Source organism: Caretta caretta, chromosome 5 (genome assembly GCF_965140235.1).
Source record: "Caretta caretta isolate rCarCar2 chromosome 5, rCarCar1.hap1, whole genome shotgun sequence".
Lineage (NCBI taxonomy): Eukaryota > Metazoa > Chordata > Testudines > Cheloniidae > Caretta > Caretta caretta.
In genome coordinates, this window is record NC_134210.1 from 123,582,129 (window position 1) to 123,608,162 (window position 26,034).

The 26,034-nt window shown below is 46.0% G+C and overlaps 1 protein-coding gene across 5 annotated transcripts in view; it reads left to right on the forward strand.

Moving 5' to 3' along the window:
- PLPPR1 (phospholipid phosphatase related 1) overlaps positions 1–26,034 on the forward strand; it is a 180,060-nt gene that overhangs the window by 121,782 nt on the left and 32,244 nt on the right. For all 5 annotated transcript variants that reach the window (XM_048850054.2, XM_048850052.2, XM_048850051.2 and 2 more), the window contains one exon: positions 3,994–4,182. In XM_048850054.2, the coding sequence (XP_048706011.1) occupies positions 3,994–4,182 (189 nt within the window). The remainder of the gene's footprint in view (positions 1–3,993; positions 4,183–26,034) is intronic.

The window sequence follows — 26,034 nt, forward strand, 5'->3', positions numbered from 1 at the left end:
AGCTCTGAAGGCCGCAGCACAGAAGTAAGGATGGCAATGCCATGCCATGCCATGCCATCCTTCTGTGCTGCTGCTGGCGGCGGCTCTGCCTTCAGAGCTGGGCTCCTGGCCAGCAGTCGCCGCTCTCTGGCCACCCAGCTCTGAAGGTATTGACACCGCCAGCAGCAGCGCAGAAGTAAGAGTAGCAGTCTGTAAGACTGTAAGAGTAGAGTACTGCAATCCCCCTACAATAACCTTGCGACACCCCCCACACACACACAACTCCTTTTTGGGTCAGGACCCCTACAAGTACAACACCATGAAATTTCAGATATAAATTTCGTGATTTCAGATATTTATGATTTGTAAAATCCTATGACCGTGAAATTGACCCAAATGGACCATGAATTTGGTAGGGCCCTAATTATAAGGATTAATTACCAAACTTCATTCCATTTGAGTAAGCCTTTAAAAAAGAGCCTATGTTGTTACTTGGGGTTTTCAGAACCCCCAACAGGGGCAACTAAACTATTTTGCTGTAGGTGGTGGTAAGAATAAATCAACAGGAACTCAGCGATTCTGTCTGATCAAGGATTAAATGCAAGTCAGCATGCTCTTGTCTAACACTGCAGTTTATTAGATTTAAGCATACACAGACATAAACAGTAGATTTAGAACGTCCCAGATATTTACCTAACATCTGGAACAGTACTGAGTAATTGGCAGCAGGTTCGCAGTGGCCAGTTGCTCACCCACCGGGGAGAAAGGGTGTCAGGAAAAACATCTCTCAAGATGGTTTCAGAGGATTGCTCCTGAGATCAGCTAATAGAGTGTACTTTTGTAACTACAAAACACATAGGTCATAATGACCCCTACTGGATCATCCTTTTACTAACTTTCAATAAACTTTCTAATATCAGAGGCGTCTAGACTCAAGGTTTTCCACCCACCAAAGGTTTCAGTCTCAGTTGTTTTCTTGCCTGTCTCCTCCTCCCATTCTGATTAGCAGAAGCTGCCAGCTAGATATGACCTTGCTTCTGAAAGCCTGTCTCCAAATTAACCCTTAACTATGTGGTGTTTTATTTCATTACTTCAGGGTGGCTGAATGCACATAATAGGGTTGCAATTAACTTGATCCCAATTCTGGGGTATACACACCTCTCAAATCTAGGGCAATGTGATCTGCCTGTAGATGGAACCAAAATTCTGTGATCCGCTAAAGTGGGTGCAGCTAATTCATGCAGCTAATTGTTGTTTCTGCAAGGCATAAAATAATGTGGGCCTCATGTATGCTATAGAATTAACCCCTGGCTTCAGAGTTGTGCTCCTGAATCTCAGCTTTCATTCTGAAAAATAAATTACGGGTGGGATTTTCAGAAGCCATCATAGAAGATTAGGGTTGGAAGAGTCTAGTCCAACCCCCTCCTCAAAGCGGGAGCAACCCCAGTTAAATCATCCCAGTCAGGGCTTTGTCAAGCTGGACCTTAAAAACGTCTAAGAAGGGAGATTCCACCACCTACCTAGGGAACCCATTCCAGTGCTTCACCACCCTCCCAGTGAAATAGTTTTTCTTAATACCCAACCTAAACCTCCCCCACTGCAACTTGAGACCATTGCTCCTTGTTCTGTCATCTGCCACTGAGAACAGCCGAGCTCCATCCTCTTTGGAACCCCCCTTCAGGTAGATGAAGGCTGCTATCATATCCCCCCTCACTCTTCTCTTCTGCAGACTAAATAACCCCAGTTCCCTCAGCCTCTCCTCATCAGTCATGTGTCCCAGCCCCCTGGCATTGGCCTAAGGGATATGATAGTTTCACCGACTGAGTTCAATGGAACCAGGGTTTGCAAATTTACCTTATGTTTTTAGCCTTCATGAATGTGAAGAGACTGAAGATCTGACCTGAGTGGAACTGATGGAGTGATATCTGCCTGAGTATGCAGAAAGCTTGAAGAAATATCCCGAGAGGTGTGAACCACCCCATATATCCTAATGGCTTGTTGTCATTTTTAGGTTTCAGAGTCCATCTCCAACATATTGACAACTGAAAATGCAGGGACAGTATAAAGGAAACTGAATTTAATATAAACAGAAAAAACACAAGGCCTTCTGCACTGATTGAATTATTCATTTTCATATTTAATTCAATGATGTGACCACATGCCAAATCTGAATTTAAGCTTCTGTAGTCCTGACAACTGCCTCCTACCTGCTGTATCTAGCTGCACCGGCTTTTGGTCTGGCATCTCCATCAAACTCTCCACATCTTTTGTGGCTCCCTTGTGCATCCTTGACAAAATGTGTGTGCAAGGTCAGGCCACGAGCTAGATAGATGCACAAACATCTTGTAAATGGCTCTTTGTGGAAGAATTGCAATTAATATTAAATGGCTATTCCTATAATCTTGCAACACTATATTTTCAATCCACTGCACAGTGACTTTAAAAAATAAAGACAAATTAAGATCTGTGTTTTATTCCTGCCCTGATTTTTTCCCTAGCTCACTACTAAATAGCTTTGCATTCATGACACCTCTGGAAACATACTTATGACTAACGCGCCTCCATTGTGAAAGATGATTGTAAACAGGATCCTGGGCCTGAATTTTTGTTGTTCTGCATCTTGTGCAGGCATTTATGGTGGTACAAAGTGGGTGTGAAATGCCACCAGGTCAGCGTGCGTTCATGGGCTATACACAGTGCAGGGTGATGAAGAATCAGGCCTACTTTGTACTGAATGGTGCACCTAGAGGACTGGGTTTTGGCCAGCCAGCTTTTGCTCCTGCACAGCTCTGATTGATGGTCAGTCATACAAAGGAAAAGAGCCTTTTGTGGAGCCTTTAATATGTTCACAAGACAACATGATAATGTTAAAAATGATGTGCCAGGTTCAGATTGTTGTGCTAATTGGTCCCATTGCAAGCCGGCAGCAGCGAATGGGTTTATCCTCTTACTTCTGTAGCATAATCCCTCCTGGTCAGGGCTGAGGGAAGTGGACGTCAGCAATTTGGGGAGGAGCTTGCACTACTGTGGCCCTGTCCGATCTGTTCTGGGGATAAATAGAAGGCTTCAGACTCGGGGCTGCCAAGCCAGCATTGTTCCCCAGCAATACGTTATCAAACATTACAATGAAACCAAAAAATGAGACCAGGATGGATCCTGGTGAAATAAGCATGTTTAAAGGACCAGACTCAGTCGAGGGTCTATGCTGGAGCAGACCCTGAAGGGAATCCTAGTAGTACAAAAGTAGGCACAGCCATCTACTACGTGCTAGGAAAGGGAAGGAGGGGCTGTAGAAAGCCAGCAGAGCCCCAAACGTGTGAAGCCCGGAGCAGAGACGTGGTCACAGGAAGAGCTGCTGGCAAACAGGCTGGGTCCATTGTTCCCCTTGGCAGATTTTTGGGCTCCTCCTGAATAGATTTTTGAAGCTTCCCTTCTAAGTGGCAGCTCCATGAGAAGGCAAACTCGATATTCTGCTTTACCTGGAGAGGAGTCCCCATTCTGAGCCACACGGGGCTTCACTGGACTGGCACGGTATATACTCTCCCCTGCACTGGCTGAATTCCACAGTGGGAAGCCGATGGCTTTTGGTCCCCCTACAACCCTTGTTCTTTCAAACTCACCCCCTGCCAGCATGCACAGATTTTAGGCTGTTACCACCAAAGTCTGTGGCCCTGCCTGCTGTCCTGCTAGTTTGCATGGAATGTTGCTGCTGGTGACACTCATACGCCCTTTGATAAAGTAGCCGCCAAAGCTCCAGTCCCTCTGTGAGCCGTGCTGCAGACCCACTTCGATCTGAGACATTCATTAGTGTCGTTTGCCAAAAGGTTTATGTAACAGATGTTACAAAGCAGAGAGAGAGAGAGAGAGAGAGACACACACACACACAGAACAATACTGGAAGAGCTGGTGGGGTGATGGAGGGAGGATATTCCGTGGGACTAAAGTAGCTCAGAGCCCCAGCTGCATCTGCTAAACAGCAACTAATGTCTCTGTGTGACCATGCTGTATTTTCAGCTCGTCATCATGGCTGGGACCGTTCTGCTCGCCTACTACTTCGAGTGCTCTGACACTTTCCAGGTGCATATCCAGGGTTTCTTCTGTCAGGATGGAGATTTGATGAAGCCTTACCCAGGAACGGAGGACGAGAGTTTTATTTCACCTCTGGTGCTGTATTGCGTGCTGGCTTCGACCCCGACAGCTATTGTAAGTATCAAAACACTTTCTTTCTTCCATGCTGATGCAAAAAAAGAAGACAAAAAATCCCTGTAATCCCTGATTTTCCTTTTTCCCCTCTCTTCTTTTCAACTGTAATTCATGTATGTTTCTGTTGTAGCCAAAGAAAGAGAGCAGACTCATAAAATCCGCATCAGTTATCCACAGAGGTTCTGGTTAATTCTAATACTGTCAGAAAGCAAGATGAAGCTGCCTACAGTTTAAGAATGTGCAGTAGCTAGCTCACTTTAATAGTTGGTTATGAATTGCATGGTTTCCAGAGAGGCCCCAAATGCAAAGATTACGTGTTCTTGGCAATAAAATAACCGTCATAAAATTTGAATCAGGTCTGAAATTATACAGCCAGGACTATTTGCTGCTGTTCTGAATGGACTGCTGAGGACTCAGATGAGGGGAAAGCTGCTTTATAACAGTTTCTAGTTATTGACAAGTGCAAATGTGCTTTATTTTTATGTGTGTTGCTCTCACATACACAGACATACAGTTAACTCTCTTCTTTACCTGTTTTTCTTTTATGATCCCACAAAACACCGTGCAGTTATATATGCTAAAGCCGTTTTCAAGTTGCAGGACACCAAAAGCTCTAAACTGCTTCTTAAAGTCACCCTAATCTCAAAACATTGTGTTTCTTCTTTTTTTGCACAAAAAATAACAAATATAATTAATAGCCAGCTTTGTTACTAATCTAGCTAAATGAATGCAATTTAATTAGATATTGTCCTTTTTGTGTGTCTTTTTTTCTGCAAGGTTATTAACTCGTATATGTGGATCTTTAAGACAGGTGATTGCAGAAGTGTATGTCATTAAATTTCTTGGGGTTTCTTTTTAGTTTATTGCAAATATGGGATCATAACTGAACTAATAGCAGAAACAGACAATACAGAAAATAATCAGAAAAATAAGGGGAAGACTTTCAAAAGTGGCTAAGGTATTTAGGTGCACAAGTCCTACTGAAAGCCAATGGGACTTGTATGCCTAATTCCCTTAGGCACTTTTGAAAAACTTCCCTACTAGCAATTGTATTTTCTGCATTAGCACTCCAAGCTCAATAGATAATTTGACCTGGTCAAGTTCACTTAATGCTGCACCAATTTCAGGGTTTGCAAATGAAGGAGTTGCATTGAGACCAGGGAATGTTGTCACTTTACACCCATCCTTTCCCACCAAAATGTATTTTGGGCCATCTAGGGAAGTAGCTTTTGGAAAGCAGTGTTTGTACCGGGAGGTTTAATGCACTCCTCACTATGAATTTGATACTGCACAATTGAACTCAATTGGTGACTTGTCTTTGACTTCAGGGGAACTGGATCTGGCATGGGATGGCCAAGTATTGGTACAATGCTACTCTCTGGGAACTTTTTCCCTTGGGCATCTTCATGTGAGCAGGACAAAGTTGCTGTGGCATTTTAAATGTTGTTTTACTGGGGAAACATTTTCCCTCCACCCCAGAGGTCAGTGACAGAGCTTTCTTTCCTCAGGGCCCTCAGCTACCTTCCTTGGCCAACAAGGGCTGAGTGGGGTTATGTTTGGAGCCCTTCAGGACTGATCCTTCCTCAATCACAGACTAATGTGATGTGCTTCTGCTGCCAGGCACTGACCAGTGCTGCCTTTGTAGCATACATAGCCCTTGCCAGCCCAGGGAATGGAAGATCAGGCCTGGGAGTCAAACTCAAAGAGCTATTGGACCAGCCCTCTAAAGCCTTTTTTGTCTCATATTCAGTATATTCTGGTGTCTAGCACTGGGTTCTTTTTCCCATCTAATCTCAAAACAAAGCATGTGTCGGGGCTGTCTCATTTCTTCAAACTTTAATGGTTTGATCTGAGTGAGTTCAATACATTACTATTACATTTCTGCATTCAATACATGATGAAATTAGGTCATTTTTATAGAAGTTGATTTTTAGAAACCGATTTTATACAGTCGATTGCGTATGTCCACTCTAAGCGCATTAAGTTGGCGGAGTGCATCCTCACTACCGTGGCTAGCATCGACTTACAGAGCGGTGCACTGTGGGTAGCTATCCCACAGTTCCCGCAGTCTCTGCTGCCCATTGGAATTCTGGGTTGAGCTCCCAATGCCTGATGAGGCAAAAACATTGTCGCAGGTGGTTTCGGGTACATGTTGTCAGCCCCCCCCCCCCCCCACCCCGTGAAAGCAATGGCAGACAATCGTTTTGCACCTTTTTTCCTGGGTTAACCGTGCAGACAGCATACCACGGCAAGCATGGAGCCCACTCAGCTCACCGTCACCGTACGTCTCCTGGGTGCTGCTGGCAGACATGGTACTGCATTGCTACACAACAGCAGCTACTTGCCTTTGCGGCAGACAGTGCAGTAGGATGGATAGCCATTGTATGTCTCCTGGGTGCTCCTGGCAGACCTCGGTGAGGTCAATCAGGGGTGCCTGGCGAGACATGGTTATTCTCCTCTTAGAGCACTGAATGGGAGCCAGAGACTCCAGGTCATTCTCTTCTTTAAGTTTCGTCTCATGGAGATTCAGTCCTGCCTCGAAGATCATACGAGCTGGAGGCTTCTGCCTGAGGCTGCTCTCCCAGCCGGCAGCACCACACGGTCACGCCTACCCCTTGCTCCCATGGCTCATGAAGCCTGGACAGTAGAAAGGAGCAGTTCAACTATAGGCTGAGCAAGTGCAGAATGGTGGTAGAATGTCCCTTTGGATGTTTAAAAGCTCGCTGGTGCCGTTTGCTGACTAGGTCAGACCTCAGTGCAACCAACATTCCCACTGTTATTACTGCTTGCTGTTTGCTCCATAATATCTGTGAGAGTAAGGGGGGAGATGTTTATGGCGGGGTGGAAGGTTGAGGCAAATCACCTGGCATCCGATTTTGAGCAGCCAGACACTAGGGCGATTAGAAGAGCACAGCAATGTGCGCTGCAGATCAGAGAGGCTTTGAAAACCAGTTTCATGACTGGCCAGGCTTTGGTGTGAGAGTTGTGTGTGTTTCTCCTTGATGCAAACCCGCCCCCTTTGTTGATTTTAATTCACTGTAAGCCAACCACCCTCCCCCCCTTCAAAATAAAATAACTATTGTTTTGAAACCATGCATTCTTTCTTTATTAATTAAAAAAAAAAGAGATAACAGACAAGGTAGCCCAGGTGGGATGGGAGAGGAGGGAAGGACAAGGCCTTATTGTAGCCAAACTAAAAATCAAACTGTTTGAGTGACAGCCTTCAGTTGCTTGGGCCATCCTTTGGAGTGGAGTGGCTGGGTGCCAGGAGCCTCCCCCTCCGCGTTCTTGGGTGTCTGGGTGAGGAGGCTGTGGAACATGGGGAGGAGGGTAGGCGGTTACAGAGTGGATGCAGCGGGGGTCTGTGCTGTTGTTGGCTTTCCTGCAGCTCCAACAGATGCTTCATCATATCCGTTTGCTTCCCCATTAGCCACAGCATCGCGCCCTGCCTCCACTCTTCACGCTCACTTAATTCTTTCGTGGCCTCTGCCACTGAATGCCTCCATGCATTAAGCTGTGCCCTATCAGTGCGGGAGGACTGCATGAGCTCGGAAAACATGTCATCATGAGTGCGTTTTTTCCGCCTTTTAATCTGCAATAACCTCAGGGACGGAGATGATAGGGGGAGCGCAGAAACATTCTACGATTCTGGGGGGACTGCATGGTCACCTGTGTTGCTGAGTTTGCCACGCTGACCAAACAGGAAATGAAATTCAAAAGTTCCCCGGGGCTTTTCCTGTGTACCTGGCTAGTGCATCAGAGTTCAAAGTGCTGTTCAGAGCAGTCACAATGGAGCACTCTGGGATAGCTCCTGGAGGCCAATACCGTCAATTTGCGTCCGCACTACCCCAAATTCGACCCAGCAAGGTCGATTTTAGAGCTACTCCCCTCGTCGGGGAGGAGTACAGAAGTAGATTTTAAGAGCCCTTTAGGTCAACGGAATGGGGTTGGTTATGTGGACGTAGTCATTTTTAAATAGACCTAACACGGCTAAATTCGACCTAACCCCATAGTGTAGACCAGGCCTAAGACATCCTCACCCATTTCTTTCCAGGCCACCATTTCCTACCCACCCCCAGTACACTCAGGTGACAGGCCCGCATTCCCACTCCCAGCAGCTATTTCTGTGCACGACTTCCTCACACACCAACCATGAGAAGCATCATCTCTAAGCAACCTCTGCCATACTGTGGCATCTCTAAACTGTCACCCACATCCCTAACCTGCATGACTTGGTCATTGTGCATTGCACTGCCTACCAAATCACCCTGCGTACACGTCCTTATTGATGCTTACAGCCCTTGCAGCTCCTGCAGCATGGGACGTGATTTGAAAGCTAGTGGAACCCACATGAGGTTCAGCCAAATGAAAGTATCCTGTTTCTTCCATATATGCTATGGCAATTGTATCCTCAAGAGAACAACCCCAAATCAGGTTTCCTTCTCAAAGACCAAACTGCTTCACATTAAGAACTCCTCTGTGGCTCATTGAACAGATGATGTTCAAGGTAAAAGTTTTAGGAGTGCAGGGGTTGGTTCTCCCCTCTGTGTATCTGCCTAACTCTGCTTCACATGAATGAGAGTCACATATGCATCTAGAGAGCCTACACTCATTGCAGGTTAATCCATAGCTTCATTCTCTGCACTCTGCTATCAAGAGTAATCATTGTCAGCCCACAGCCAGGCCTACGGAGAGTGCATTAAAATCAAGGCTAATGTCAGTCCTCTTTTATAGCAATGATCCTCACAAGTGAGATTATTGCTGCTGTTTTTACAAGATGATCTGCAGGGTCATTTGATAAGAGCTGTCTGCACTAGGGGGGAGGGGGCTAGTAGACACTACCTCACTTCAGATTAACCCATAAACCATGAACAACGTGCTGCTTCGGGCTTACCAAACACACTGCATGCCCTTGTAAGCAGAGTCCAAGTCAGAGCAATGGGTCAGTTTGGCTAAGAGGATTTATTACTGTGAATCTGATTTGCCCTTATTTTATCACAGTGCCAGCACCACATGGCATGAGGGAAATAACTATTAACCCAGCTTCTTTGCATCTCAAAGAAAAACAACTGGAGAGAGTTTGGCAAAACCACACGCCTAGCCCAGTGCATACACTGGCATACAGCAGCCAGGCATGCTTAGGTGCAGTCCCACATGCACATGTTTGAAAGTCCTAATTCTAGTGCAGCTTTGAAATGTTGCAGGATTTGCGGGGAGCCTGTTAGCGAATACGGCGCATCTTGTGGAAAGTTTGTTTTTGCAATCCACGTTGGAATCAAATGGGGCTGTGACTACAGGTGGCGAAATGCATGCATAAATCCATGTACCCTTATCAGAAACACTCTTTTCATTTGGTAACATACTGTGTGCTTTTAGCTATCTAGTACCTGCAACGTGAATGAGACTCCCCTGCTTCTGCGCTTGTCGAAACTTGCTGTTGCACAAGTGGATCCATTAAGCTATTTTCCCTGCTGCACTGAATGTGTAATCACTAGGCTCGTGGGTTACAAACATCTTTTGATGTAATATCTGACGTAACCTTTTGCTGTCTGATAATGGGAAGTCCCTGGAAGGGGAAGTGCTTGCATCTCATTGGGTCACAGTTAAATAAATAAAAGGTACACACACCGACCTCAAATCTCGGAAATGCATTTTTCACCCCAATGTTCCATTGCGGATAGTTCAAATGGTTTCATCTTGCTGTGCTCAGTTGTCATTCTAGACTCTGAGTGCAATGAAATTAGCATCTTCTCTGTAAAGCAGCAGAAAAGTGGTGAATGAAATGGTAATTTGCACCTAAACAAGGACAGAGTGGCTTTTTTCTATTCCAAAGAAAGTGCTGGCATTTTTATTTCTGATTTAATAACTTGGCCTCCTCCGGATCATAAATCTTCACCTCTCGAATCTTAACATTTCCTTTAGCTTTGGTGTAGAAGAATCATTCCTGGAGTCATGTTAACAGGAATTGTGTTTATTTTACATGCTCCCTGCAGTGACAGATAGTTCCTGGCACAGTGAAAAGCTCAACAAGGCAGCAGGGTTGCATCCTCATCTGGCGTAAATGGGGCCAGCTCCGTTGACATCAATGGCACTACAGTGATGAACAGCAGCCCGAGCCCCACCTCACAACTTAGTTTTGTGGGGGCCCCCCATAATGTGGGACCCTGGGCAATTGCCCCGCTTGCCACTCCCTAACACCAGCCCTGATTCTAAAGTAACACAGAGCACTGGGCTGGCGTAGTAACGTTTGTTGTCAGAAGGGGGTTGCAGTGCAATGAAGTTTGAGAACTGCTGGGATAGATATTCGGAAAAACTTTCTAACTAGAGTTCTGAAACAGGTAGCAAAGTTCTGAAATAGGTTTCTAATGGAGGTTATGGAATCTCTGTCATCAGAGGTTTTCAAGAACAGGATGGACAAACACCTGTCAGGAACGGTCTAGATTTACTTGGTCCTGCCTCAGCACAGGGGCCTGGACTTGATGACCTCTTGAGGCCCCTTCCAGTCCCACATTTCTATGATTCTATATTAGTGACCTCCCCATAGAGCTTCATGTGTGTGGGTAAATAGGCTAGCACTCTATTGTCTGTGGGATCTTCTGTTCCTCTCTACTGTGTTTCTATCCTTTTCTTGCAAACTTCCTTCTTCACTGAACCATGCCTTGAAGAGATTGCAGTGTACAAAGTCAGAATGCCGCTTGCCATAGCTCTTTAAGTCTCCATCAGGTATTTCTGTTCTGGACTGAAGTTGACATACACAGAAATCACTACGCATTCAGAAAGCCAGATGTTTTTAAATTCTCAAATTAGATGCTGCGGAGTTCTAATAATCCAAATGACACTAACCAACCTCTCACTCCAGTGATTTAATGGACAAATGTCCCTAGGGAAGAGACAAAGTGGCTGTGAGGATGCTAACGTCATTTTCAGAGCTGGGTTTTCAAAATGAGAACTGTGTATTTGAGTTATATAAGATATGTGCCTCATAATCTTATCTGGCTTTCCAGTGATGGGGATCCTAAAAATCAAGGGTATCATAAAAAATATCAGTGCAATTCATCTGTATGTGTAACCCACACCCACCCAGTGTGGCACTCTGTCCCTCCTAGTGGTGGCTGGGTCACATACAGAAGTTGATGAGCCTGCTACAGCTCTGACTAAGAAAGTTGGTTCATAGAATCATAAAAGATTGGGGTTGGAAGAGACCTCAGGAGGTCACCTAGTCCAACCCCCTGCTCAAAGCAGGACCAACCCCAACTAAATCATCCCAGCCAGGGCTTTGTCAAGCCGGGCCTTAAAAACCTCTGAGGATGGCAGGGCCGCCCGGAGGATTCAGGGGGCCTGGGGTCTTTGGCAGCAGGGGTCCTTCTGCTCCGGGTCTCCAGGGCACTTCGCCGAAGACATGGAGCGGAAGGACCCTGCTGCCGAAGTACCGCCGAAGACCCGGAGCGGAAGAAGCGGCGGCGGGTCCTTCACTCTGGGTGTGTTTGGCAGCACTGAAGGACCCCCCACCGCCGAAGTGCCGCCGAAAACTCTTGTGCGGGTGCCTGAAAATTCTTGTGGGGGCCCCTGGGGGGCCCGGAGCTGGAGCAAATTGCCCCACTTGCTCCTCCCCTCTGGGCGGCCCTGGAGGATGGAGATTCCACCACCTCCATAGGTAACCCATTCCAGTGCTTCACCATCCTCCTAGTGAAATAGTGTTTCCTAATATCCAACCTAGACCTCCCCCACTGCAACTTGAGACCATTGCTCCTTGTTCTGTCATCTGCCATCACTGAGAACAGCCGTGCTCCATCCTCTTTGGAACCCCCCTTCAGGTAGTTGAAGGCTGCTATCAAATCTCCCCTCACTCTTCTCTTCTGCAGACTAAATAAGCCCAGTTCCCTCAGCCTCTCCTCATAAGTCATGTGCCCCAGCTCCTTAGTCATTTTTGTTGCCCTCCGCTGGACTCTCCAATTTTTCCACATCCCTTCTGTAGTGGGGGGCCCAAAACTGGACACAATACTCCAGATGTGTATTCACGAGTGCCGAATACAAGGGAATAATCACTTCCCTCAGTCTGCTGACAATGCCCCTACTAATGCAGTCCGATATGCCGGTAGCCTTCTTGGCACCAAGGGCACACCATTGATTCATATCCAGCTTTTCATCCACTGTAATCCCCAGGTCCTTTTCTGCAGAACTGCCACTTAGCCAGTCAGTCCCCAGCCTGTAGCAGTGCATGGGATTCTTCCGTCCTAAGTGCAGGACTCTGCACTTGTCCTTGCTGAACCTCATCAGATTTCTTTTGGCCCAATCCTCCAATTTGTCTAGGTCACTCTGGACCCTATCCCTACCCTCCAGCATATCTACCTCTCCCCCCAGCTTAGTGTCATCTGCAAACTTGCTGAGGGTGCAGTCCATCCCATCGTCCAGATCATCAATGAAGATGTTGAACAAAACTGCCCCAGGACCGACCCCTGCCCCAGACGACCTCCACTTGATACCGGCTGCCAACTAGACATTGAGCCATTGATCATTACCCGTTGAGCCTGACTATCTAGCCAGCTTTCTGTCCACCTTATAGTCCATTCATCCAATCCATACTTCTTTAACTTGCTGGCAAGAATACTGTGAGAGACCATATCAAAAGCTTTGCTAAAGTCAAGGTATATCACGTCTACTGCTTTCCCCATATCCACAGAACCAGTTATCTCATCATAGAAGGCGATCAGATTGGTCAGCCGTGACTTGTCCTTGGTGAATCCGTGTTGACTGTTCCTGATCACCTTCCTCTCTTCCAAGTGCTTCAAAATGAATTCCTTGAGCACCTGCTTCATGATTTTTCCAGGGACTGAGGTGAGGCTCACCGGTCTGTAGTTCCCCGGATTCTCCTTCTTCCCTTTTTTAAAGATGGGCACTATATTTGCCTTTTTCCAGTCGTCCAGGACCTCCCGCAATCGCCACGAGTTTTCAAAGAGTATGGCCAATGACTGTGCAATCACATCAGCCAAGTCCCTCAGCACCCTCAGATGCATTAGATCCAAATGCATGGATTGTGTATGTCCAGTTTTTCTAAATAGTCCTTAATCTGTTCTTTTACCACTGAGGGTTGCTCATTCCTCCCCATACTGTGCTGCCCAGTACAGCAGTCTGGGAGCTGACCTTGTCTGTGAAGACAGAGGCAAAAAAAGCATTAAATACTTCAGCTTTTTCCACATCATCTGTCACTAGGCTGCCTCTCCCGTTCAGTAAGAGCCCCTTAGCTCTTGGTTCTTTTAGCTCAGGCAGTAGAGGCTCATGCATTAAATTCTAAGGTCCCAGGCCAGGTTTGATCCCCACTGCCATTGACCTAGCCAGGGACATCACTTTGCACATCTATAAATATGGTATATACATAAGGTAGACTTCAGCACCCTCCATCCCTTGATGCATGAGACCTGAGTAGCAACAGGACAAAAAGATGGTTCAGGCCATTTTACCGCCCTTCAAAACTAATTTCCAAAATATGGAATTATGTGATTGGGCCAAACTCTAGCCTATGTCAAATAATCATGACAGAATTTAAGGCTTCTACTTACACTGGCCTGTCCATTATGGTTTGACTGTTGGAAGGAGGAGAACTTATTTCAAAAAGAGAAAGTTCTATGCTGAACTGAATGTTGGGTTGCAATAGGAAATTTCTAGCAGACAGGTTTTTTTTAAACAAGTTTAAAATTTTCCCTAGCATCATCTCTAGTTTTCTTGATGGGGAAAAAAGCAACCTTTGTGTGATATTTTTTGTAAGTACCTTGAATGGATTGCACAAGCCAAAAAGGAAGAGGATGACATTTCCATGTAGTATTCAGTCAAGCCACTCTAAATCCAGTGATGATCAAATGTGTACAAGGCAGGAAGAAACCATGTGCAGCTTTCCCCCTAAACCTTGAATCTATTCCAGAATTTTTGGAAATGTGCTCCTTTTAAATGTGTTTTCTCTCCTTCCTGGCTTTTGTTGGTTTATTAGAACTGTATTATTATAGTGATTTATTTCTAAAAGAGAAGCCAGGAAAATCCTGCATCGTGTTGGCCGAGTCCTCTGGCTGCTCGGCAGCAGATGCTGAGGAAACCAAAAGGGAGTTAATTCAGCTCAGGGTTGTTTTATGGTAACATCCTTCCAGATTTTCAGGCAGAAATCTCTGCGCACCAGAGAGCTCCAGTGCAAGGGCAAGTTATGAGGGTAAGGTAGAAGGCTGACAATTCTCTGTGGAAAGAGGAAACATTCCTGCAGCATCCGCTCCACACCTCCATCCTTGTAGAAAAAGCTGGTCCTTTTTTCTCTATGTGGTATTGTGTAATACAGAGCATTCCAATGTCTCCTTTCACGCCCCAAGTTCTCTCTGTTCTACATAAATGTTGGTTCTTCTGGCTTCCAGTGTTGGGAAATGATTTACACCAGAAATGCAGAACTATGGGGTTACCGAGACAGGAGAAAGGAATTTGCCAGCATTTCAGGTTTCCCTCATAAGCCATTGGTGTCTCCTAGGGTTGCCAACTGTCTAGTCACACAAACCCAAACACCCTTACCCCGCTCCTTCCCTGAGAACCCGCCCCTGCCCCGCCTCTTCTCTGACACCCTGCCCCACTTCCTCCATCCCCCCCCCCCCCCAGTCGCTTGCTCTCCCTCACCCCTCACTTTCACTGGGCTGGGGCAGGGGGATGGGGTGTGGGAGGGGGTGCAGTCTCTGGGCTGAAGCCGAGGGGTTTGGAGTGTGGGAGGGGGCTCTGGGCTGCACCTGGGGCAAGGGGTTGGGATGCAGGAGGGGGTGCGGGGTGAAAGCTCTGGGAGGGAGTTTGGGTGCTGGAAGGGGCTCAGGGGTTGGGGTGTGGGAGCGGGGAGGGGTGCGGGCTCTGGCTGGGCGGTGCTTACCTCGGGCAGCTCCTGGCCAGCTGTGCGGCGGGGCTGAGGCAGGCTCCCCACCTACCCTGGCCCCACGCTGCTCCAGGAAGCGGCCGGCACATCCCTGTGGCCGGGGGAGGGGGGGGCGGGGGCAGTGCCAGGGGTCTCCATGCGCTGCTTATGCCCCGAGCGCCGACTCTGCAGCTCCCATTGGCTGGGAACCGTGCCCAATGGGAGCTGCCGGGGCAGAGCCTGTTTTAGCTCCGCTGCGCTGCCGACTGGGAGCCGCCTAAGGTAAGCAGGGCAAGGGGTCTCCGCCCACTGCCCCCTCCATGCGCTTCTCCCAGAAGTGGCCAGCATGTGCCTGCGGCCCCTGGCGGGGGGGCCAAGGCAGGCACTGCCCCCCGCAGGAGTAGATATTAAGGGGTAGATATTGTTGTCTAAACATATTTAGGCAAAAAAAATCACTTTTCACCCAAAACAAAAATGTCCATAGAAAATTGTAAGTTTGGACATTTTCCAGTTTTCCAACAAAAAAACAAACTTTTTTTGAAATCTGAAACTTTTTTTTTCCGGTCAGAAACCCAAAATAATGCTTGCAGGAAATTTCAGGCTAAATAAATGATATTTTCCACACACAAAAATTGCTGCTTTTCGACCAGCTTTGTTAAGGAGAGGAGAATCAGGTCCAAAGAGCCTTGCACAGCAAGTCAGTGACAGATACATGTAAATAACTCATCTCTCCCAATTCAGTCTCCTCTTCTAATTACCTGGGACTTATCAAGTGCAGGTGTAAATGGCAGCACAAGGGGCAAGACACTGGAGAATTGGGCTTGGTGTCAGGCTCAGCATCTCAATAGAAAAACCAGTGTAATGCTCCAATAATTGTTTCCTGCAATAATTCTTTTCCATACTTGCCCTAAAATAGATTATGGATTTCTTTGTCATAGCCTCTTTTATTTTCAAATAATTATGTCATAAATGGAACACAAAGGGAAGAATTCACGTTTTGGTTCTGTTCTCATCTATGGGATCAATGGATCCCTGGGTAGATTTGCACTGCAATGTTCAACTGACTGTCATACTTCATTTTCACATGTAATTGAAGGCACAAGAATATAGACGTACCTATTTAAGCTAAGCAGGGTCATACTGGGTGACTGTAAGGATGGGAGATCTCCAGAGAACAACTCAGGCGGTGCACTGACTGGTATCGGGAACTGACTCTTCCCTCTCAATCAATATTGAATCTGTGTCCTAGCCTGAGACCTAATCCAGGATCACGCCCAGGGTACTATTGTTGTTATTATTTATTTGTATTATTGTAGTGCCTAGTAGCCCCAGTCATAAACCAGGACCCCATTTTGCTTGGTGGAAGACAAAGGTGCTGTCTTTTGGAGGGGATATAAAGGCCAGGTGCTGACCTTTGGTGCTCTTAAAATCCCACGCTACTTTTCACAAAAGCAGATGTGCAGTGTTATGGCAAATTCCGTGGGCCCTATGTTAAGAATTGATGAGGTTGGTAAAGCGCTGTGATGTCCTTCTGGATGAAAAGGGCTATGTGAATAGGGAGAAAAAATAAGGAAACAGGTTCTTCCTCTTGTTCAGTGTTTGCTACCAGAGTCTTGCTTATGGAATATCAAGTATCCTTGGATCTCGCAATAAAATTATAGGTAGCAGATACAAAAGCTGATCAATAGCTTTTCAAAAGTGCAAATTGTCTTATTCTCAAAGACAGGTTTCAGAGTAGCAGCCGTGTTAGTCTCTATTCGCAAAAAGAAAAGGAGGACTTGTGGCACCTTAGAGACGAACCAATTTATTTGAGCATAAGCTTTCATGAGCTACAGCATCCGATGAAGTGAGCTGTAGCTCACGAAAGCTTATGCTCAAATAAATTGGTTCATCTCTAAGGTGCCACAAGTCCTCCTTTTCTTATTCTTAAAAGCAACCACTGAGGAGATTTTCAAAACTGCTGAAGGGAATTAGGAATACAAATCCCAATGAAAGACAGTGGAATTTGTGACGGGGCATGTATCCCACACAGGCTCCAAAAGGGTTAATGTGGCCCTGAGAGGCCAGTTAATATACCAGGCTGGACCTGGAGGGAGAGCCAGGCTTAAATGAGGATGAAGCAGAACTGAGGAAGGGCTGGGATAAGAGTATGGGCAAAGGGAAGCTGCCGAGAGAGAGTCTGCCATCGCTCTCTGGAACTAGAAACGGTAGAGACACCCAGGAGACAGGAGGTAGGGCACTCCCTCTCTCTGGGAATGGCCTGGGGAAGGCCAACTGAAAAAAGGCCACAGGGATGGAATAAATCCTATGATGGGCCCTGGAAAGGGAGCCAGGCACAGAGAATCAGCCCTAAGCATCAGCGTTCCAGCAGAGAAAGGAGCTGGGGGAACGCAGCAGCAAGCCAGGGGACTGAGAATCAGAAGAGAGGCTGCATTAAGCACCGGCTGCAGAGAAGCAAGACGGGGCTCGGAAGTTGGAAGTTACTCAGGGAACCAGCAGCAGCGCATCTAAAGGAGCAGACATAGCTGCTTAATACAGGGTCCCTGGGTCAGAACCCAGAGCAGAGGGTGGGCCTGAGTTTCCCTACCAGCCACAAGGAGGGGTGTACAAGCCCAAGGAGGGAGCTGAAGACTGATCCTGAAGGAGAGGCCAAGAAATAGCCCATGAGGGGTGGAAGAATCTCTTGTGTTGGGACACTTCTAGGCTTGTCGTTGTACTTTTGCTACCCCAGAAGGGATGGATTTAAATCGTGATTTGGCCGGAGGGCTGCGTTACAGCAAGCGAGACCACCCCAATGCTGGAGCATCCATCGGGAGGGGGCACTGGATGGAAAGGGAGCCATTATTCCACTCCCGGCCACGAGGAGGTGGTGCTCAGGGGTGAGTGAACCCCCGCTCGGTGCTCCTGAATCTGTTAGATGCTCTTGAAAATGTCCCGCTGTGTAAGTGACGATAAACGAACTGGAGCCATGAACCACTTTACAGCACCTGGGTGGGCGTGATAGTTGCAACTGGGCTCATGCACATCCTGAGAGATATGAGAGAGCGAATGTGCTTGAGTGTTTGAGCCACAAGGGAAGCAAAAATTGCTGAAACACTTGCTGGCTTTCAGTCATCTTTCCTTCACTTTAAAGTTAAACCTGCTGCAGTTCCAAAGAGGATGGCTCTAGACTGTTCTCAGTGGTATCAGATGACAGAACGAGGAGTAATGGTCTCAAGCTGCAGTGGGGGAGGTTTAGATTGGATATTAGGAAAAACTTTTTCACTAAGAGGGTGGTGAAACACTGGAATGCGTTACCTAGGGAGGTGGTAGAATCTCCTTCCTTAGAGGTTTTTAAGGTCAGGCTTGACAAAGCCCTGGCTGGGATGATTTAACTGGGAATTGGTCCTGCTTCGAGCAGGGGGTTGGACTAGATGACCTTCTGGGGTCCCTTCCAACCCTGATATTCTATGATTCTATGATTCTATTCTATGACTTGGAACAGGTCACATTGTAATGGTTGTGCCTGTTTGCATGGCTTTGCTCGGCAGGACAGATTTGTTCCAGGGAAAATAATTTTTCAAAGCTTGAGGGTGGTGGTTGCATGGGGCCTTAAATATTGGTGGATTGAGGCTGAGAACTCTGTAACTTTCAGCAGTTTGAATCCTTCCTTTCCCTTTTCCTTGCTGATTTACTCACAGCTTGCCTCGTAGGGTACGTCCTTCTCCGATGGGACACATTCCTCTGCTGCAAATTGAGTGCTGTGCTCTTGATTAATTTAGTTCATTCTGCTGTTGTACTCTGGCATTAAAAATGCATCTACGCAAATTTTCCTATACACTAAATTCAGTCAACATCCTACAGCACTTAGCTGCTTCACGCCTTGAATTGATAGCTGGTGAGGGGTAAGCTCCATTTCAGCATCTCACTGAAAGGGTGGTTAGGGTGCCACTGTGGAGCTCTGGAGACCAGCATTCAGTTCCTTACTCCACCACAGACTTCCTGTATGACTTCAGGCAACTTTCTTTGTGCCTCAGTTCCCTTTCTGTATCATGGGGATAACAGTGCTTCCCCACCTCACAGGGGTGTTGTTAGGATACCTATGTTAAAAAATAGTGAGGGTCTTGGATACTGTGGTGATGGAGACCATGTAAGTACCTAACAGAGAGAGCTCTCATAGGCTGCGAGAATCTTTGTAGTGTAGGTCCTTCCTTTTATTTTTGTCTGTATTTCTGGTGAGAACTGGTGAAGGATGTTTCTCTAATAAACGGACTTTAAGACAATTCCAAATTAGAGCAAAATTCTAGTACCAGATCTGCCCTGGGTGGATCTCAGTTGACATTCTGTCCTCCCTGCATGTGTTTAAATCTTATTAACAGAAGTATAATATTTTGTGTCCAGCAGCCTTCAGACCAACTGTATGCTCCTCACACACGCACATGTTTGCAGAGCTAAATAATAGAATGACTGAGGTAAATAATAGCTGAGGGAGAGATGAAAGCAAGGGAGAGGAAGAGGGTATTTGAGATTTGAAATGAGATGGAGATTAAGGCAGGTGGAGAGAGAGGGGAAGTTTGTTCCAAGTGAAGGCTCTTGCATCTCACATGCTGAGTGAGTGGAGAGGAGGCCAGTGCTCAATGAGCAGAAAGAGGAGCCTTTTCAGGTAGGCTGGAGTGAGCCCTTAGTGGTTATGAAGAGCAAGGAGAGTGATTCTAAATTGAACCCTGAAGCGACGGAATAGACAATGGAGTAGGGTGAGAAGCCAGGCAGCAGCATTGTGCCTGCTGGAGTCTGGAGAGCTGGGACTTGAATGAAAGGGAGTTTGCTTAGGGAGCCCAAGATACAAGGAAGGCATGGAAGAAGACTTCAGCAAAGGCAGAGTTGAGGCTGATATACAGCCATGGAACATGGTGGGCTTATTTGGGGTTAAGCATGATGCCAACTTTATGGACAGTAGAGGCAAATAAGAGTCATTTGGCAAGAAGACAAGACCTAGAAGATGCCTACACAGCTATCTGGTAGAACTAGTTGTAAAATGGGAACACTTCCTTCTCCCCCCGCCCCCACCAAAAATTGAAAATTTTGAGCAGCTCCAGAAGCAGTCAAGGAGGATGTCACGAACCATACTGTCAAAAGCTGAGTTGAGATCAAGGGGGATGTGGAGGAGGAGGGAAGTAAAATTTCAGTACAAGAAGGGCATCCGCTGGCTACAGGGAGGATTGTGGATTCCATGCTATGGCCTGTCAGATGAGAATCTGTCCAGGATATTGTTATGTGATATGTGCTTTGTTCGCTAGAGAAATGAGAGAAGGCCTCTTTATTGCACTCTTTGCGAGAAAGGAGAGTTTAGAGGAGGATCAGTCATTGGACGGCATGTCAGGCTCCAGGGGGAGGGAGTAAGGAATTCATTGACAATGGCAGATTTTTGACAATCGGGTAAACTCCAGTATTGAAGGGAATGGTTTTGTTGACACTGGTGAGGATGTGTTAGGGAAAAAGGTTTCCCCTCCTGTCTAGGGTTAGGAGGGTAGCCTTCCCTGGACTTCTGTATTAGCCAAACAAAACACAGAGTCTTGGCTCTTTGATAAAGTGAGGCACTTTAATGCTAGCAAGTACGACAGCTGAAGGGCTCACCAATTCCTTTACAGAGGAAAATGGTGAAGCCCCAAACAAAGAACAGAGATGGGCTTTTATAGCCTGGTTCAACATACAGTGTGATATCTCTTCCAGTTCAAGCCGGTTAACCCAGTCTGTTTGAAGTTCTGGGGTAGGTATAAACATGGAGGCTTATCTGTATAAGGAATTCTTTCCCCAAAACAGGGAGTACAGGTTACACACAGTTCACATTCCTTCCACCCATAACCTTGGAGAGAAGACAGATAAACATAGAAAAAAGACAGAGGCCTAGCTTTACATGATTATAGGGTTGTTTTCTGGTTCTTTTCTTTATCAGATGGACAGAGCAAGGGATGGGCAAACAATAGGAAATAAAGACAGGTTTCAGAGGAACAGCCGTGTTAGTCTGTATTCGCAAAAAGAAAAGGAGTACTTGTGGCACCTTAGAGACTAACCAATTTATTTGAGCATGAGCTTTCGTGAGCCACAGCTCACTTCATCATGCTCAAATAAATTGGTTAGTCTCTAAGGTGCCACAAGTACTCCTTTTCTTAATAGGAAATAAAGGAGGTCATTTTCTTATGGAACTGGCTGGTTATAAGCAGAGTACAAGAAAGGGGAGTGCCACTCATTCAGGGCAGGAATTGTCTCCGATCTGTGTTTACACAGTGCTCAGCACAATCCCTGTTGGGGGCCTATGGGCACTCCCAGAATATTTAAATATAATAAAAATAATATAATATATCAAAAGCAGAACATCAGAGCAGAGAACCAACACAAATATTGTCGAAAGCATTCTTCCCTTGTAATTGCAAGCCTTTTCAAACTAGAGGTGTCCTCTGTTACATAATGTAGTGGTCCATGAAATAAACTTCGAATACCTGGTGAGAATAGCTTCTACTATCTAAACTGTCAGACATAATACTTTGCTACTGATCGGTCAACGCTGCAGAATTGATTCTATTTTATGTATGTATGTGCAGTGTTTTTGAATGCTTGCTTAAAAATGGCAGACTGTGTTTAAAAAACAGTGGGGCGATGGATTAATAACGAGATCCCCCAAAAGCAGAAATGTAAGGAAATGTACAAAGCTTATTGCAACAACCAGAAATCACTGGGCATTCTATAGCTCCCCCCAAACTAGTCTCATAGCGATCTAACTCCATTGAATTTAGCGGTGTTACTCCAGATTTACACCAGTGTAGGTGAGATCAGTATCCGGGCCAACGATTCTCTAATACTGGCTTTGTTTCTTTTTGCATACATCACCATAGACAGCACATCATCAGTTCTTACAGCACTGAATAAAAAGCCCCACCCTCCAATGCAATTTTCTTGTCATCTCGACTGTTTAATTAAGTAGGAAGCTCGTGTGAAACGGCAGCTTGTGAGCCTTACTTTCTTCCCCAGTGGAAGTAACAGTAATAGATACTTTATCCAGAAATATACCATACGCCAGTCAAATCTGGAACTGAATTCCATTTACAATGGCCTTATTCTTGTTGAACAGTGGGTTAATATCCTGATTTAACAGGGTCCTTTTGTGCATAACTTCAAGCATGGGAGTAGTCCTAGTGAAGTCAGCAGGACTATAGAGATGCTTGAAGCTGTGCATATGCTCAAGTACTCTGCCATATCGCAATCTGCATTGGAAATGTCTGTGCCCGTCACACTGCTATAAAACTGGTTGGAGAGAAGAATCAGGCCCCTTGTATCAAACCATTTGATGCTACCTCACAAACACTGTCTAACTGCTTCTTAAGTGCTATGCTAATTTGATAAGCACAGAAATCCATGGGACTGTGGGTATCTAGTCTAGTTTAGTCAGACTGGTGTAAATCTGGAGTAACACTACTGAAGTCAATGGATTGTTTTAAAAGGAGACCTTTTATTTTGATCAGTATTTTTGTGTGTTCTACTTAGATGTCTCCTGCCTGAAAACGTTTGTTGTCTTTATCCACCTAATTGTGCCTCCTCTTAAATTAGATTGGAAGCTCTACCGATGCTGTGTACACGCCTAGTACAATGGGGCCACAATCCTGATTGGGGCTTCCGGGTACTGCAGTAGCACAAATAACAGAGGGGAACAAATCCCAGGTCACTTTTAAACTGTATTGCGCTGATGGTCTTTTATTTTCTTCCACTCCGGCTACTGAATTGAACTACATTGAACTATGTGCTAGCTCTGAGCACAGATAGAATAAACTGGATAAAGACAATATTTCAGTGCAGCTTCACACATTGGCTCTTCCCTCTCAAATTCCATTTTTAACGTGCATTTTATAAGGCTGGCATCTCTACCCATCAGCAGTTAGAATTACAATGAGGCTGGGCATACTTGGCTTGAATCAATAAGGATGCTCATCTAGGTTAATAAGAATAAATTATTGTTGCACTGGAAACAATGTACTGTTGCAACAAATCAAGTGCTCTAAGAATAGTCATTTGATATTTATAGGTGAGCTCAGTGCATGTGTTTTATTATCTACTACTTGGGCCCTCTCCTAATGGCGTGGTTTCTTTTCCCACATCCTTATTAGCTCAGTTACGTAGAATTGCTGTGAGAACACCCTTTGTATAAAGTTAATTTATGCTACTTCAGTCTGGCTTCTTTTTTCTACTGAAGTCCATTATAAATATATAATAGTCAAATTCCACTGACTTCAGTGGCAGCAGAGTTCGGACAGTAACAAGAGCTTTTGAAAATCCAACCCAAGATAATCAACTTCTAGTGACCCTATCTCAAATAAGTTTAGTGATCTCAGACTAGTTCCTATTGTTCATATTAATTCCAGTTTAAAAAAAAAAAAGAGGCCCACAGGATCCACAGTTGCACCAAATCTCTGTTTATTTTTGTTTATCCTCCAATCCCCAGAATAATTTAGAGTGGTCTCAAGGCTGCTCTAAGTTATGCATAGTTGCAGTGGCTCCCAAGAGGCCTTTATGTAGCCATGTTGTGCATTCCAGCCACCCTATGGTAAAGCCAGGAGGGGAGGGTGTAGAGAGTTGCATTCCTCCATGCCAGGGGACTCCTCAACTGCCTACCTATGGAGGCTTTACGGTCCTGTTACATCTCCAGAGCGTGGGTCAGGATTTAGCCCAGAAAATTGAGCTTCATTTTCCAGTGTGGATGCCTCAGTTGCATCCACACACACAAAAATGTGTGTGTGAGTGTTGGCTAGTTACATAAGTTGGCACCAAGGGATAAACACAGTGCCATTGAAGTCCAAGGGAGCAGGATCATGCTTGGGAGCCTTTTCTTCACTTGTAAAAAGGTGTGTTCTTAAGCTGAGTTAGCAAAATCAAGGTACAATCCTAGGGAAGACAAGGCTGTGTGTAGTGTTCACATGTGCTAGCAGGTCAAGGTAAAGATTATGGGAGAGCTTAACCTGCCAGTGTGTATGAAAGTACAGACTGCCTCGTCTTCACTAGGATTTTACCTCCTGTTAGGTGTCTTGAGTTAGCTAACTTAAGAACACACCGTTTATTTCCTGATGACAATAAAGCCTAGGTGTTGTTACCAGCTTTGTCCGTTACTTTGCGGTATGCTCCTTTTTGGGTTACTCTTCTGGGAGGGGGTTTCTGTGCTTCTATCAATGTACTGCTTGTGTCACTTGTGTTCTCATATGTGTCACTTGTGTTCTCATTCTCCCTGCTGCAAGTCCCCTCCCAATGGAGCTATCCTGCAGGACCTAGGTTCCCCAGGGCTGGGTTCTTCCAGCCTCAGAATCAGACGAACACACACACACGTGCACACACAACAGAGTGAATCTGAGAGGACTGGGTTAATCAGCACTTCCAAGCTGCCACCCTCATAGGCCCTTGGACTCAGCAGGCTGCGTCAAGCAGAACCTCCAAGCTGTCACCCACATTTGCCACGGGCACCGCACCGGAATAGAGCACGCCGGAGCAGGCTGGGTTGAGCAGCACTTCCAAGCTGCCACCCTCATATGCCCCAGGTTCAGCACATCCCTATCCCGACTTTCACGTTACATTGTTCTGGTAGTAACCCACTTGATGAGCAAACCCCACAGGATTTTTGGGCGCTGCAGGAATATTTTAGCTTAGGTACGAGGAGCGTTGTTGCAGAGTGAATGAGGAAACCAAAAAACACGCACAAGGGGGAGAGAGAGAGAGGCAACCAGCTTAATCATGAAAGTTATTTATTGCCAGGTAATAACCACTGGGGAGCCAAACAAACAAAACAGTTATAATATTAAATCTAACTTAAACTTGATTATAAAAGTCAGGTTTAGAAAACTATAGCTGATCACACAAGTCAGAGTCAGAAGGCTACACCTAGAGAGAGAGAGAGCTGGGTTCTCACCGCTCTGTGAAGCTTGAATCGATCGGGGGCCCCACGTGGTATAGCTGAGGGTCTGGAGTGCTGGAGACAGGCAGAGCCCACAGCACTATCAGTCAGGAGAAGGTGAAGTCCCAGTGGAACTGATGCAGATTTTGGATTCAGGCATCAGAGCATTTAGCTGAGCATGGGTAGGGGCTTTTGTAGAGAAACAACAGTGGTTCAAGGGAGAACACTAGATTTGTTTATAAAAAAGAAAAGGAGGACTTATGGCACCTTAGAGACTAACAGATTTATTTGAGCATAAGCTTTCGTGAGCTACAGCTCACTTCATCGGATGCTGTAGCTCACAAAAGCTTATGCTCAAATAAATTTGTTAGTTTCTAAGGTGCCACAAGTCCTCCTTTTCTTTTTGCGGATACAGACTGACAGGGCTGCTACTCTGAAACCTGAGATTTGTTTATGTGTAAACTGATGTCTCAAGGGAGTATCCCAAAGTTGTTTTGTTAAAGTTAGACAATGGGAGCTGACCACTTCTGCCTATGGGCGGTGTTCCTTGGAGGGAGCTCACAATGCAATTAGGGAGCTTCACTATTTTGGATACCAATAAAGGATTTATTACTAGAATTGGTCTGATAACTACTGAGCTGGGTGTGTGCAGGCATGGGTTCATTAACATCTGGAGCAGAGATCCCCCATCATGCAGTGCTTCGCTGCTTTTCTGGTCCCTGAGTTCTGTGCGGTTCTTGCCTTGGAATCTCTGTTCTCCATTCTGTATGCTAATGGGGATGCCTCCTTGTTCCATCTTTGATGCAAATGAGGCTAGGGAAGTTGCCTTAATCCTGTCGCCCTTATCCCAGGGGCTTAGGTGTGTCTCCCACTGCCTTTTCATTGCTTTTTGTAAGTCTTCGTTCTGATCGGCTTTGGTTCAAGCGGAGGCTGGGTCTGGGGGGGAGCTCTTTCGTGAGTCAGACAGTCTGGGTACTGCACTCTGGCTCCCCAAGAACACAGAGCTGACAGGTAACAGTGTGTAAGTGCAATGTTCTGTAGGTACACTGGTGCAGAAGTATTGTTTATGGCCTTGATT